This window comes from Pocillopora damicornis, chromosome 7 (genome assembly GCF_964200805.1).
Source record: "Pocillopora damicornis chromosome 7, jaPocDami1.2, whole genome shotgun sequence".
NCBI classification, from domain to species: Eukaryota; Metazoa; Cnidaria; class Anthozoa; order Scleractinia; family Pocilloporidae; genus Pocillopora; species Pocillopora damicornis.
The window spans coordinates 11,306,455-11,320,867 of NC_142676.1; the positions used below are offsets into that span (position 1 = coordinate 11,306,455).

At 36.1% G+C, this 14,413-nt stretch overlaps 2 protein-coding genes across 2 annotated transcripts; both read right to left on the reverse strand.

Annotated features, from left to right (window-relative positions):
- Positions 1-1,295: 1,295 nt before the first annotated feature.
- LOC149042571 (uncharacterized) lies at positions 1,296-9,327 on the reverse strand. The gene is made up of 7 exons (XM_089213141.1): positions 9,085-9,327; positions 6,219-6,487; positions 5,617-5,731; positions 5,088-5,210; positions 4,679-4,715; positions 4,072-4,198; positions 1,296-3,152 (listed from the first exon to the last, which is right to left on the reverse strand). Exons 1-7 carry the CDS (start codon positions 9,245-9,247, stop codon positions 2,652-2,654), a joined length of 1,335 nt encoding a protein of 444 aa, XP_089069267.1. The 5' UTR covers positions 9,248-9,327; the 3' UTR covers positions 1,296-2,651.
- A 4,152-nt stretch (positions 9,328-13,479) lies between these two features.
- LOC149042572 (uncharacterized) lies at positions 13,480-14,061 on the reverse strand. The gene is made up of 2 exons (XM_089213615.1): positions 13,954-14,061; positions 13,480-13,767 (listed from the first exon to the last, which is right to left on the reverse strand). Exons 1-2 carry the CDS (start codon positions 14,059-14,061, stop codon positions 13,480-13,482), a joined length of 396 nt encoding a protein of 131 aa, XP_089069741.1.
- Positions 14,062-14,413: the final 352 nt, after the last annotated feature.

The window sequence follows — 14,413 nt, forward strand, 5'->3', positions numbered from 1 at the left end:
AAGCTTTTCGGGATTTGCTAAGATATTCACTGAGTTTAAAGAATCAGTTTGAGCGATGTTTGTTTTTATAAAATTACCGGCAACAAAACAAATCGATGTATGCCGAAAGAGTTCTTTTAAAAGTATTATCGCGTTTCTAAAATGTATTTTGCTTCGCCTGTTGTCACGAGGGTTACGGAGGTGTTTTTTTTTTCTTTTTTTTTTAAGCCTTTAGCTGCTCTTTTATCCCTGGCCGTTCCCTTAAGCTTACCGCTCAATCGCCTCGTCCAAAATAAATTTATGTTGCTGTCCTTAAGGAGGGAGAGTACACATTTGATAAATTCATGTTATGCGTTGTCCATAGACAGTTTTGTCTATACAATGACGTCATGAAACATGGCATCACGATCCAATTTTTGAAAACTTAGGCTAGCCTCACATTTTAGTCCCACATTTTTGTTTATGATATTCATGGCCCTTTAGACTCAATTCACTTATTAAAAGCACAGAAAGAGCTTCGCGTCAAACAATTCAAATAGCGGTTTGATTAGCGCCGGTTGAAATGTGTGGGAGAAATCATGATTAAAGTAGAACTGCAATGACCTATTTCAGACGGTTGAGGACACACAATCTATCCCTGAAATACCCATCTTTTGAACTAGATTTTTTTCTGCATAGTATTTCCTTAAAACTGCATTTTTCTTAGGCAATCCGAAGTGAAATTTTTTTTCATGAATATCATGAATTAATCTGGGAAGGTATTGCATTATAGAATTCTATATCTACATGAGATTGTGCAAAATACTTGGATAAATTAAACTTGTCGAATTACTATACTAACACTGGTTAGTTTGGTGTTAGAAACTTTGCTGATGACTGCAGATATGAATCCGAACTTATCTCTTGAAATATAAACTTCTAAAGGGTGATGATACTCTTATCGCGGGATAATAACGACTCAAAGTAAAGGGCTTATTAATAAATTGTCTTATTATGGAACGTGTGGATATAAATTTCACTATAAAAAACGAATAATACTTAAATCACCTTGTGATTCAACTAAAGTGGATATCATGAGACAAAAGAGCAACTGATGAACACAGTCAAACACGGAATACGTGACACAAAACTCAGCAAAAAAAGTCTCCCGATAATCTGAACTTAATTCTGAACTGTAACCAATGATTTCGTTTTTGACATCTGCCTTGGACTATGAAGAGCCGAGAGCACTATGTTTTCTCTTTATCATTATTTAGTTTTATTTCTTTATTTAATTTTTTTGCGACCAGCGGTATTCCTTAATTGCTGCTAAAAAAAAAAAACTTCCGGTGCAAACACAGAACAAAAACTATAGAATGTTTAAAATCATCTAGAACCCAGCGTTTACTGTAGGACTGCTTACCCTACTTATGATTTCCTCTTCAGGTCCTTTTAACCTCCCTGTAACATACTTAAAATTCCCAATCAAATCACAATATCGCTGTCTCAAAGAGTCATCTGCTTTTTTTTGCACTAAGGGACATATTTTTGTACTGGTAGGAATATTTTTGCTCGAATAATTATGTTTGTGCGGTGATAATTATTATTATTATTATTTTTTAATTTCACTCGTGCGCCACAGTAGAAAACACTTTTTATTACGATTTAATTTTTGACGTGTTTATGCTACTACTACTACTTGTTTTTGGCAGAAGACATTTCCATGGCTTTGATACCCAAATGGTAAAATCAGAAATTGTACTTGCCGTGGCACAGTTTTTCCAACATCTTGAGGATGTTAGTTATAGGACCAATCACAGCGAAAAAATCAGACGATGCTTTAAAGATTCGACACAAACTGCAGCAACAATAAAGTTTAATGTTACTAGAATTAAACACAATATTCTCAGCTTGCGACACAGTTTTAAGTAGGGTGACACTACCGTGTTGAACCAATCTCACTTAACCAGAGACAGTTAAAACAATACATTTTGAATCGAATGATAAGTAAAGGAGTAATTGTGGTTTAACAACCTGTGGTTTCAGTTTAAACTATTTTCAGCAAATTACGCAAACAAAAGGCTCTACATGTAATAAAAACAAACAACAACAACAACCAGTAACCGATAGAATCAGAGTCTATTTCAGGTTTTCCACTCCTTTACCAGCGAAAAAAGTAGCATACACGTCAAGATGAATCGGTTCAGCATCAGACATGGTTTTACACTGTTTCATGCTCTATTAGCAAGACACTTTAACTGATAGAAAATTCTGAGTTCGATGATCGATCAAGGCCATGAGTCTTCGAATAGTTTTAGTTATTTCTAGTCTAAAACAAAAAAAGTTTTTGAGAGACCAAACTTTGCTGTTTCTGTCGCATAAAAGCCAAGTGGCAATTAATCGCAATTTATCCATTGCCAGCTATGCATTTTTTCTCAGAAATACTTTACAACTTTGTTTATTGAACTAAGGTCGCTGACATTTTAGAAAAAACGTCTTAAATATGCCTGTATACTGAAGTCTAAGAAATTTAAGTACTTGTGGATATCTACATATCTCTTTAGTAGTGTAAATGTTTAGTTACTGTATATTTAGGGCTTTTTGACAACCGTTTCCCTTACTGTTTTGTCGGAATAAGATGTCTCCACGGTGAAAGAAAAGTCATTTACGGACTAAGTAGTCAATAATTGGTTTTATTGCACCAATATATATCCCATGGCTTTAATACTCCTCCCTCCATCTTGGAGTGCCTCGTTTCCGCAAGATTTTGCGCCTTTTGGATAACTTCCTGTACCAAATCCAATCAAAGAGTTGCATGAGTTGCAGTGGTTCTGGTCATTGCTAACAATACCAATTCTGACTTTAGCACGATCGCCAACAGCATTGAATCCTTCCTTGTTACAGTTGCGCTGTAAAGAGGCGTTGCTGCCAATCAACTTTTTCCACCCGTCACGACCCAGTGAGGTGTTGCGGTATTGGCCATCAGCAATTAGTGAGTGCAGAGAGTCAGCCAACTTACTGATGACAATAAACCTGAGCTGTTGGTTGATCTTCATTCCGAGACAGATCTTGGAGAATGATGTGTTCCAGTAGGTGGATAGTTTTGATTCTTGTTCGTCAAACCCAGTCTCTCCACCGAGAAGGTTGAATTCATCGTAATTTATCCAATAATGTGCGTCATAATGGAAGGTGGTCTGAAATAGAGGAACAAATCTTTTTTTTTATTTTCTCCGAATTGATGGCTATTTGCTGTTTACGCCCTGTCGTGTATCTGCATTTATAGATTCCTTAGTCATGTGTTTTACCCCAGAATTGACCTTGGTATTTACAACGTTGTGTTATGAAGACTAAGGTCATTTTTTTGTCCAACACGAACACGGCGCCGTGGATCAGTGCTTGACATTTTGATTATGAGTAGTTTTCCTGTGTTTCCATGTGTACGCCAATGAAGAGTCATAGAAATGTTAATCATTTGTGAAGTGAATGAGGGTTGATAGACGTCGTTATTCTTAAAATAAATTGGGATCTCTTTGTATATAGAAAAAAAAAGGAGTATGGTTGTGTCGCGATAAAAGTAACCTGATCCCCCGATAACACTCTGTAATATTCCTATGATCCACGATCCCTCCTCATTGGCAAGTTTATTGCATTAAATTTTCTATTGTCCTCCAAAAATCCTCCTGTACATATCCCCCTCCACCCCCACTGCTGCTGTTCAGGAGATAAACAATGAATGCTATTTAAATCAAGGTGGTATCTACATAACCCTCAATTAGTGTGGAACTTTAACTCAGATAAGATATGTTCTTTGTTCCAAATAGCATTCTAACCGATTTACGATATCAATGATTGTATTTCTTATCTAGCTGATACGTGATACTTGAGACAAATATGTTAGGATATATTTTATACCTTTTTTTAACTTTTCTTTTTCAACAGTCACTACACACAATAAGTCTTGAAAATTAAGTGGTACAAAGTCTGTTCTTTGTGCAATTCCAACTTGGAGAGAAACAAAAGGCATACATATGTAAAACGAACGTTTTTAACTTGCAACGTTTTGAAAGAGACCGAGTTTATACAGGAAATGAATTATTTTTAAACCGTATGTACCTTTCTGCCGTCAATCTTCATGACTGGCGTCCATCCTCCATCTCCACACCCAAAATTTCCCATGTGACAAAAAACGGACAGCGGGTTGGAGTCAACAAAAAGGGTAACCATACCACTGATACTGGATCTTTTGGAATGAAAATGAAAGAAAGAAACACAAGCATTAAAGTAAACAACAATGGTTAAATAAAACTAGAGTTTATGAAAATAATTATCATACATAAAATAGAGGCAATGAAAATCCCAGTGGCAAAGTTACTGCGTGATAATGACAATGATTCAACACATAAGCAAATGAAAAGTTAATCCTTCAGCAAAAGACGTCAATAACTGCGGAATACAAACAACAGCCTTCATAGCAACAATGCTCGGCTATTTGTCCCGGAATTAAACAGGTGTCCGGGGCCAAGGAATATTTTTCACTCCTTCTATAAGGACGAGAATACTCTCCACCAAAGTGAATCGAATTTAAACCAAGGACTTTCTTTGCATACGGTGGTTTGAAAATTAGGGTATATTTGGTGACGCGATGGGCTTGAACTAATTGCGGGAAAGCGGAATGTTTGATGTACTACATAAATAATAACCGAATATCAAGTCTACTAACGTGTCCTTGTCATAAATTTCTTTACACGAAGTAGGTCCTAGAAAAAGTTTTAAAATATCTTTCATTAGAATTGTAAAATTATATTGTCTCTCCAATGTTGTAGTTTTATTATTATTATTATTATTATTATTGTTATTATCACTATATTTCCACTTCTTGTCTAAACTGAAACATTTTCCTTTCTAAAGGACTTCCTGGGCAGCATGCATGTTAATTTTTAAATCCTTCAAAAGAAGAGACGCCGGTAAAGGGTCTTATCATCATTGATAATTGTAAATTCGCGCAGGTTGCTATGTGTTTTGCATCGCACGTTATAGTTACTGGAGTGCGTTGACATTTTCGTCAGAAAGTTCTTTCATAGGAGACCCTCTCAGCTCAATGTTTACAAAAAGTTAACCCTTACACGTACCTTTGCATTCCCGGCCATTCCCAGTGAACCCCGGCTTGCATGCACAGTTATAAGACCCTTTGGTATTTTTGCAAAAGGCATAAGAACTGCAATGGTGATTCCCTTTGGCACACTCATCGATATCTGAAGACAACCAAAGAAACAGCAAGCGAAGAAAACAAACATATGAATTAGTGGGTCACGTGGAATTGCAAGTTATCATTTCCTTTTCTTTATAATCTGGTTAATACTATATCAAATGTACTCGTATGTAGATTCAATCTACTTATATTTTAACCCACTTAGCCACAATTAGAATTATTTTTCAAATCTTAGACGCCAGTATCAGATTAAAGAAAACGGCATGTCAGTTTACTTTCCTTTGTGTGTCTCTCTTTCACTCTCTCTTTCGTTGCTTTTTTCGTTTTCGTTTTTTAGGAAAGACGAAGTAAATGGCACATGTCCATGCAGTTAGTGTGCGACTTGTATGCTTCCAAATATTCGAATTGAAGATCTCACTTGAACGATAGAGATAATATTTTTTGTTTACCGTTTTGGCACCTCGCACCTTCGTATCCGGCAGGACACAAACACTGATAAAGTTTGTCTGTAGAACTTCTTTGACAAGAGGCGTTATTTGCGCAATGATTTTCAGCGCACATATTCTTGGAAAAGAAAGAGATACAAACAAAACATGTTTTCAATATAAAACGATTTAGCTTAAGCAGCGTGCTATGCAGTGTGTCCAAAAGTCACACCTGTACTGTTTTTGCAAAAAGAAAAACTTCAAAGAGAAATAATAGTAAGAAGAGAGAAACTTATAAAAGAGCTATTCGATTCAAAGATCGTTTTTCTGTGGAGGTAGGACACACCTAAGAACACGAGAGGATGAACAAATGAAATGAGTGAATAGATAACTAAGCGAATTAACGAGAGAACGAGCGAAATAATAGTCGGGAAAACCATAACTCGTTCAGTCATGAAGAAAGACAAACGTTAGAGGAAGAGAAGGATAACTGTTTTATTCTCAGGGGAAGTTAATGATCGTTTATCTGGGTTAATGTTGTCTAATTATGCCATGCAAGAGATCGTAGACTGTGTTTCCTTGGGAAGGCTGCTTTAAAATTTAAAAAACACAAAGGAGAGTCTTACCACGATGTGATAGTGATGTGAGCTTTCGTTTTGCTTGAATTCCCTGGAGTTGCTGTACTTATCAGATGATAATAACTCGCACCGCAATCTTATTTCGAGGGCCAAGTTCACAGAAATACAAGAAGGATGTTGAAGGCATCTCATGATACATTCCAAGTCGTCGTGCACCGAGAATATTCCAACTCGCGGCACATTCAAGTAACGGAACTCATCTACAGAAAACAGACCCTGTCTTACGTCTGTTCCTCGGTGGTCTGCAGTGTTCGTTTCTGATGGTCGAGTCAATAGAGCATTTTCAGCAAATAGCTAAATACACCTGTTATCATTTCTAAATAAGGTAATCTTTTTATACTTTAGCAAATTATTTTGTTCTGTTTTATATTCTAACATAACTCTTTCCAAAAAAATGCCAGGATAACGCATTTTAAAGATGTCAGTAAATATCAGAACCTTTTCTTGAATGCGAGTTTTATCTTAGGGGCGTATACATTCATTTTATCGTATTTGTTCAGTTTTTATTGCAAACGCTTCCCTAAAAAGCGCTCTCTCTTCGACGCTGCACAATTAGTATCATTTCTCTTTAAAAACTTGGAAAGTTAAACTACTACACTTAAACTCTAAGACCGCAAATCCAGCTCTAGTCTCAACTATGTATCTTGCAGAAAACAATTACTTCTTTGCGTTTTTCAGTCCATCGGAGGCAAGGCGCGAGGCAGCCCAAAGGGAGGATAACACGTGAAGGAAGAGACGTGAAAAAAAAAGAAATTTAATCAATAAAAGGTAATGAACTAATTAAGTAAATACGAATTATGTATTTTTCCTTACTGAATGCTATATAGGTCACAACCATACACTTGAGTGCCGGTCTCGCTAAAAGCGCTCCTCTAGACTTCCCGTCGAAAAAAAGTTTTTTTTTCATTCTTTGTCCATGAAAGGGTTGGGGACATGTTTCAAAAATAGTTCTCCAATTCCCTTTTTTTGTGTCGCCACAAGCCAAAATTGAGTTTTTGTTAGAACACCCAGTTTTTAAGAAAGAATTCTCAAAATGCAGGCGTAAGTCGGGTCAAAACGGCATAGTACACAGTACTAACACTAATAAGGTCACCGATTGCCGGCTCGATGTATAGACATATGACCTCTTTCGCGAGTATAAAAAGTGAATAATGCAACGAAGTAGAACCGAAAGTTAAAAATAAATTGGATATTTTTACATTTTATCTCTTAATATGTTTACCTGTTTGATGGAAAGCAAAGATTATAATGGCTGTGGGAGATTATTGCAAATATTGTAATGTATTACAAGCCATTACAGACTATTGAGATTGTTGCGTAGACTATAGGGATCGGCACGAGTCTCTTAGCCGAGACGAAACACTAAGTTTATATTCAAAACACAAGAAAATGGAAAGCCTATGGTTTGAGCAGTTCTCTTGGACAGCATATTATGTGATCAGTCATGTGCAATAAACAAACCTAACTGTCTTCAATAAAACTCTTTCTACTATTACAAGAGGATAACGATCGAACTAACACTTGTGTGAAAGTTTATCCTGGTGCTGTTTACCCAGCTTAAAATGTGGTAGTCCAATTAAAAAAGGTGTTACTCAACCTTCACTATAATGATTGGAGGATATTCCATCCCTCTGTTGTGGTTTTCTCACTGCTAATTATAATTCTAATTAACATCACATTATGTCAGTTAAATAGACGACAAATTAACGTTTCCCTTCTTTGGCTCATACGTTTATGATGACCAATATCTGAAAAGCTCTCACGTCAGTTAAAAAAAAAAAAAAAAAAAAAAAATTTGCTGTAAGTGGAAAAATTGTACCCTGAGATGCTTTCTTGAAACAGTCCTGGCCATAGACACTTTTGTCTTACCATGAAGCATGGCGTCACGGTCCAATTTCTAAAAACTGAGGCTAGCCCCATATTTTAATCCCACATTTTTGCTTATGACATTTATGGCACTTCAGACTCTTATGCATCTTATTTCCTAAACACTGCTTTTTTCTTAGTTGAATCCGAGTTGAATTTTTTTTTTAATGATATTATTATCAGGTAAACGTATTGCATAAAAGAATTCCATTTCTACATAAGTTTGTGTAAAACACCTGTCGAATTACCTACAAGAAACTTCTTGTAGGACACAAATAAATTCTTCCTAATTTCCAGCAACATTCTGTGAAACTTCAAGTACTACACAGGAGGCGAAAAAATTATTTTAAAAAAAAGCACACACTTTTGTTGAGGTGGGTTGCATATCGCGCTAATTGTGTATGGAAATTGAATTCCTGAAATATTTCGTGCCAGAAAACGAAAGGGAAAGTGATCATATCGAAGGAAATGGAATCCACTTTCGAAACCTTGACTATTTGCGCTTGGCTAACTCACGTTGTAAAGTGCAGGACGGGTGTGCAGAAGGTCCAGGGTTCAAGCTCCAGACCTAGCCAACACTCAGGATCGCAAAATAATTGAGGAGAATGTGCTGCCTTTGCTTTAACAACGGTTAATTATGAGACACTACAATATTTTCGGGTAAGAACAATAAGCCGTAGGCCCTATCTCCTTTCTCTTCTCTGAAATGGTTAACAGGGACGTTAAAGAACCAGCGCACTTCTCGCAAAGAGTATTGAACGTAGCGCCCTTTGTTGAGGTCTGACCTTATCATTGTTTACACCCGCCTCTTTTAAACTAGCATTGAGATGAACTGAACTAGCCTGTCTAAATATCGCAAATACATACATACATACATACATACATACATACATACATACATACATACACGTACACATACACACATTCCGTTGTCATAAAACGTGTGGAAATAATTCTTAAAGTTAAATACGAATAACACTTAAATCACCTTGTGATCCAAATACAGTGGATATCATGACACAAAACAGCAATTGAGGAACACAGTTAAAAACGGAATACATGATACAAGACTCTCTGGAAAAGTTCCATGATAATCTGAACCTAAAATACGGTTCTTTAACCAATCCTTTCGTTTTAAATAGTCTTGACATCTGCCTTAGACCACGAGGAGCCGCGAGCACTACGTTTTCTCTTTTTCATTATTTATTAATGTTTTTCTACTTATTTTTTTCTGCGAAGAGCAGTATTCCTTAGTTGTTACTAAATAAAGGAGTGATAAATAAAATTTCCTAATTGATACGCACACTGATATTAAGACCGTTTGTGCTGAACTAAGATAAAATCGACTTGAAAGAATTGTTTTAACAAAGTAGCCGAAGGAAAAATTATTTAGCAATAGGTCACGCAACTTTCCTACAATTTTATATTCATAACGAAATCGAGCAGACGTAAAAGTAAAGCGCGCAAAATTTCTGTGTCATAATGTAATTGACTAAACTGGTTGAAAATGCGTGCCTTAAAGAAATGGATAGATGTGAACCTAGTTTGTGAAAATAAAGAACTCATTTGATAGTTTCCTAAGTTATCGCTTTTACACACGCACAACAGGTGGCATTGTGAAACTTTTCTAAATTATCATACAACCATTGTTTATCTTGATGGTGCTAAGAACTTCATTTGTGTCATGATATTCGTGGCCGATAATTTTTGATTATCATGCAACCTTGTCACAAGCTAAGTTAGCCAATTCACCTCCGCTACACCTGTCATATCCATATTTCTGTCCATATTCCCGTCTTCTCCTTTTTTTCGCTGAAATACATGTACAATAGCTGGCATGATTACGAAGCTTCGTTAAATTACCATAGCGATGTTCATTAAATATATGACTTCCATATTTTCACAACCGTTTATTCACCACTGGACGGGTTTATTTCGAACCAACACAGTAATTAGCTCCCAGTTGGCTTGTTAGCTCCGTTGGTAGAGCACTGCACAGGTATCGCAGAGGTCATGGGTTCAAATCCCGTACAGGCCTGAATTTTTTTTTTTTCAGGCGTTCTTTTCACTACTACTTAAGTAGTGTTCATTACTGCGAAGATCGCTTTCATATTCACGACGTTTATTTTGGTTCGCTGGTAAGAACTTCCTGTGAATCTTGTCCCTTCTTTATGATTCCCTGCTCCCGTTTAGGAATAGAGGCTTCATATTGGAGGCAAAGAATCATCAGAAATTCATCATTACAAGTTCAAATTAGCTTTTATATCTACACAAGTTTCAAATTTTTGACTTGATATACACTAATACACGCTACGACTTCCTTCCTTCTTTTATTGCAGACATAATCGAAAAATGGAATTATGTTGTTGTTAAAATTGCTGACTTTATTATTATTGTCATTATTATTGTTATCATCATTATGATAATTTTTAACCTCAAGAGGAAAAAGTCCTCCTTCGTAAACCCTTACTAGTTTATTTTTATCCATTTAATTATCAAAGCAAGCACCTCTTTCGCACTCTACATGGAAACGTTTAACTTATCGAGAAGCTCTAACGAACAAGTTTGATGAAGTTAATTAGTGCGTTCAATTCCGATTTTGTAACGAGGAAGATAAAAGATAAATAAAAAGGTGGTTTTTAAATATCATAGAGTGTCGTAGGAAATCAAAAGGTGTTATCTTTTAAGGGAAGTTATTTCAGCATTGTGGTGGCGCAAACGTAAAAAAATGACCGTAAAAAAAAAAGGATTGAAGGAACATTTTTCTGCAATTGAAATCTTTGAGGAGAATCAGTTCATTTTTGTTTTTTTTGCATATGCAGAGGTCTATTAGCATACCTTCAATGACTTCACATTACTTCGTGTTTTCCCTCGAAAATGTTGTAAAAACAATATGCTCATGTTTCTCAATTTGTTTTGATCACTTTTATTATGAAAGAGGTTAACTATATTGTTTTCGAGTTAAAGGCAGATAGAGCAAGAAACATATCTCTTTGAAGCTGAATTGTTGCTATGTTGGCCTTAATTGTTAGAGAAACAAAGACAGTTTGATTATAATTCATTGGGCATTTTTTAACATCGATTTCAAGGAAACAAAACAGAAAAGTGTAGAAGCGATAATCCACCGAAAAGAATAGGATTTTCCAAATAAAGAAACCATGTGAACCTTAACAAACATTCAATTCAGACTCATTTGATCCAGCCTCTCGCAACCATCGATCCACAATAAAAGAACGATTTTTTTTTTACGTTTAGGGGAGATGAGAGATAGATATTACCTTGAAATTATGTTGCGAATCCTAGTTGCCATTTTGAACTAAGTTACCAACTATATTATTACCTGTTATGAACAAAATCAAGAAATATATCAACATTTTGCTAAATAATTTCATTTGATGAAGAAATGAGTATTTTTAGCTTTTCAGAGAAGTCTTTTTACTTGCAACGAGCAATCTGAAACTTGCTAAAATATCATATTTTTGTTTCACGGGGTTTTTTTTATCATTCATTTATTCATGGAACAGTCAGTGTTTTCCATTGTTAATGCAATGATATCAAACAAGAATTAGTAGCACAACTAGGTAAGTGAATGAGCCCTCACATGGATTTCGGGCGTAATGTAGAAAGCAGGGAATTGAGAGAATTAAAAAGTAATAATAATAAATAACAACAAAACGGAAACTGAAGCTACAAGGACGAAGCAGGAGTTTGAAGCAGTAACGTTCACGAAAAGAACATCGAATAGTATCCCATTTAAAAATTACTTTTTTGGACAATAACAGTTTGATTTTCCTCTCAGTCGATGCAATTCATCTTCAATGTGAATTCAACTCACGCTCTATTTCTTTCTCATCTTTCTTACAGCTGGCGAGCTTGAGCGATTTGAAGGGATTGCTGGAAGGCAAATATTGAATAAATACGAGACTGTACCATTCTAAATTGATTCCGCTAACGTAATACTCTACCTACTGTAACCTTATTTGAGTCCATGTTTTACTGAGCCACAAACTATTTATCGTTTTTGAGTGTCGGGCTATGTTAGTAAAAAGCAATGGCTATGGCATTTAAATTGTAAATAATACCACAATGGTTGGGACGTCTGGAAAGTCTCGATACCAATAAGGGTCGGAGAAAAATAAAACTTGTGGAGCGGTAGTTTAGCCTAGAGCGCGAGACTCCTCGAGTTTTGGGACAAATCAAAGCGAAACAGTATGACGATTCTTTATTGATTAGACACAGACTGCAGCAACATTAAAGTTCAATGAAACAAGGAATTAACTACAATATTCTGTAATTACAACACATTTTAATAAGCCGACACTACTACGCTGAAATAAGTTCCCTCAAGCCGAGAGAGTTAAAGAATACGTATCGTATAGAAAAATTAGCAAAACAGAAATTATAAAAAGTCCTGTCACAAAAATAAATAAATTAATAGATAAAAATAAAAAATAAACTATGTGGTTAGGACTTGTAACAATTTCAGTTTCATTTATCTTTTAAACAAATTTCACAAGCAAATGGTGTTTCCTGACCTTTGTGTACTCTTTTACTAGAAACAAAAAGTACCCAAAACAAATCCAGGATGATGGGTTAACATTACACATATTTGTTTCTCTGCATAGTTTAGCACTCAATGACGTCAGCTGCAAAAAGCGGCTCCATGTTCTATGAGTGAGATACTCTGTAACTGCCACCACTGTCCGAGGATGAACTAATCAGATGAGGATGAATCAAAACCCTCGAAAACTATGTTATTTCATGCGTAGCAGTATTACATTCAAGCCTCTTCGTGTGACAGAAGAAACATTGTAAACAACTATTGACAAAAAAAAAATAAGATCGGGCCAGTGACTCATTCTAATGTTGGACAGAAACACTAAAGGGCAAGCAAGTGTGTGGAAGATTGGCTTTACATTTCATGGCGTGATACTCTAAAATTTTCGGCGTCTGCTGAGATATTCATTGGGTTTAAACAGTCAGTTTGAGCGATGTTTGTTTTTATACAATTACCGGCAACATAATAAATCGATGTATGCCGAAATATTTTTTTAAAATGTATTATCGAAGAATTTATTTTACTTCACTTGTTCTCATGAGGTTACAGAGGTGCTCTTTTATTCTTTTAGCTGTTTTTTGTCCTTGGCAGCCTGCCTCCAACCTACTACTCACTCGCCTCGCCCAAAACAATTGTATGTTGCCATCTTTGACAAGTGTGAGTACACATTTGATAAATTTATGTTATGCGTCCTCTGGTGTTAATTTTACTAAACAGCGTTAATGCAGTAGATGTCCCCACAGTGATATCTTTCGACTTGTTCACATGCATCCACACCAGTGGGTGTGAGATGTCGGAGCTCATGTTTTATTTGAGAAGTTTTTGTCATTGTGCTAAGATGTCTCCTATGGCCTTAGCGAATTTGTCTCCATTATCTAGCTCCCACGTTGCCACGTTGCCACACTCGTTCGAGTGATCAAGGTATCCCTCAGCGCCAAATCCGATCCTTGAGTCACAGGAAGTGCACTCGTTCTCGTTGTTTCTGACAATACCAATTCTGGCTGTGGAACTCCCGGAATAACAAACCACATTGAAACCCTCTTTGTTAAACTTGAGCTGTAAAGAGGCCTGTGGACCAATCAGTATCTTCCAAGTGTCACGGCCCAATAAACACTGAAAAAATCCGTAATGCTTACAGACTGTGACGTTCAAACTTTGCCAGAAGGGAAAAAAAACCAAAATGCGGAAAGAAAAACTCGAAAGTTACATATTCTGTGCTTTTGATAATGGCATTTTTCCCGGCTGAGAACGAAAATCGACCACTAGAAGATTTGCAGCACTCCGATTTTAGCCATGTACCTGGAAGATTTCTTCTGTCGGTAAGGACCAAGTCAAAGATTGAGAATTTTGTGCATTGAAAATTACGCCCACTGCTTGTTTTTGTAGTGTTTCAACCCATTTTTCCATCTTGAACCTTAACGCCAGCGCACTTTACGGTTTGAGGGATAGTCGATCCTTTTATTTTCTTTCATTAATAAAGTTGACTTTTTTTGTCGGTAAAGGGCTATTGTGTTTATATGATGAACAAAATAATACATGCTTGGTTGTGAATATGAAATTTCTCTTCTCGTGTTCAACTTAAATCACGGCACTTTCCCCTCAGCATTTTCACAAGGAATTCAGAAGTGAAGTTTTATTGCATCAAAATGTACCCTATGGCTTTGACACTCTTCCATCCCTTATCTGAACCTGCTTTTAGTGCCTCGTTTCCGCAAGATTTTGTGTCGTTGAGGTGATTTCCTGTACCAAATCCAATCAA

Coding starts and splice junctions, on each gene's coding strand:
- LOC149042571 (XM_089213141.1), bottom strand. CDS start 9,247: ATGTCAAGACTATTTAAAACGAAAGGATTGGTTAAAGAACCGTATTTT. Junction 5,211..5,616: donor AGGTGCGAGGTGCCAAAACG/GTAAACAAAAAA, acceptor GGTTGTCTTCAG/ATATCGATGAGTGTGCCAAA. Junction 4,199..4,678: donor GAAATTTATGACAAGGACAC/GTTAGTAGACTT, acceptor TCATTCCAAAAG/ATCCAGTATCAGTGGTATGG.
- LOC149042572 (XM_089213615.1), bottom strand. CDS start 14,061: ATGGAAAAATGGGTTGAAACACTACAAAAACAAGCAGTGGGCGTAATT. Junction 13,768..13,953: donor CGACAGAAGAAATCTTCCAG/GTACATGGCTAA, acceptor GGATTTTTTCAG/TGTTTATTGGGCCGTGACAC.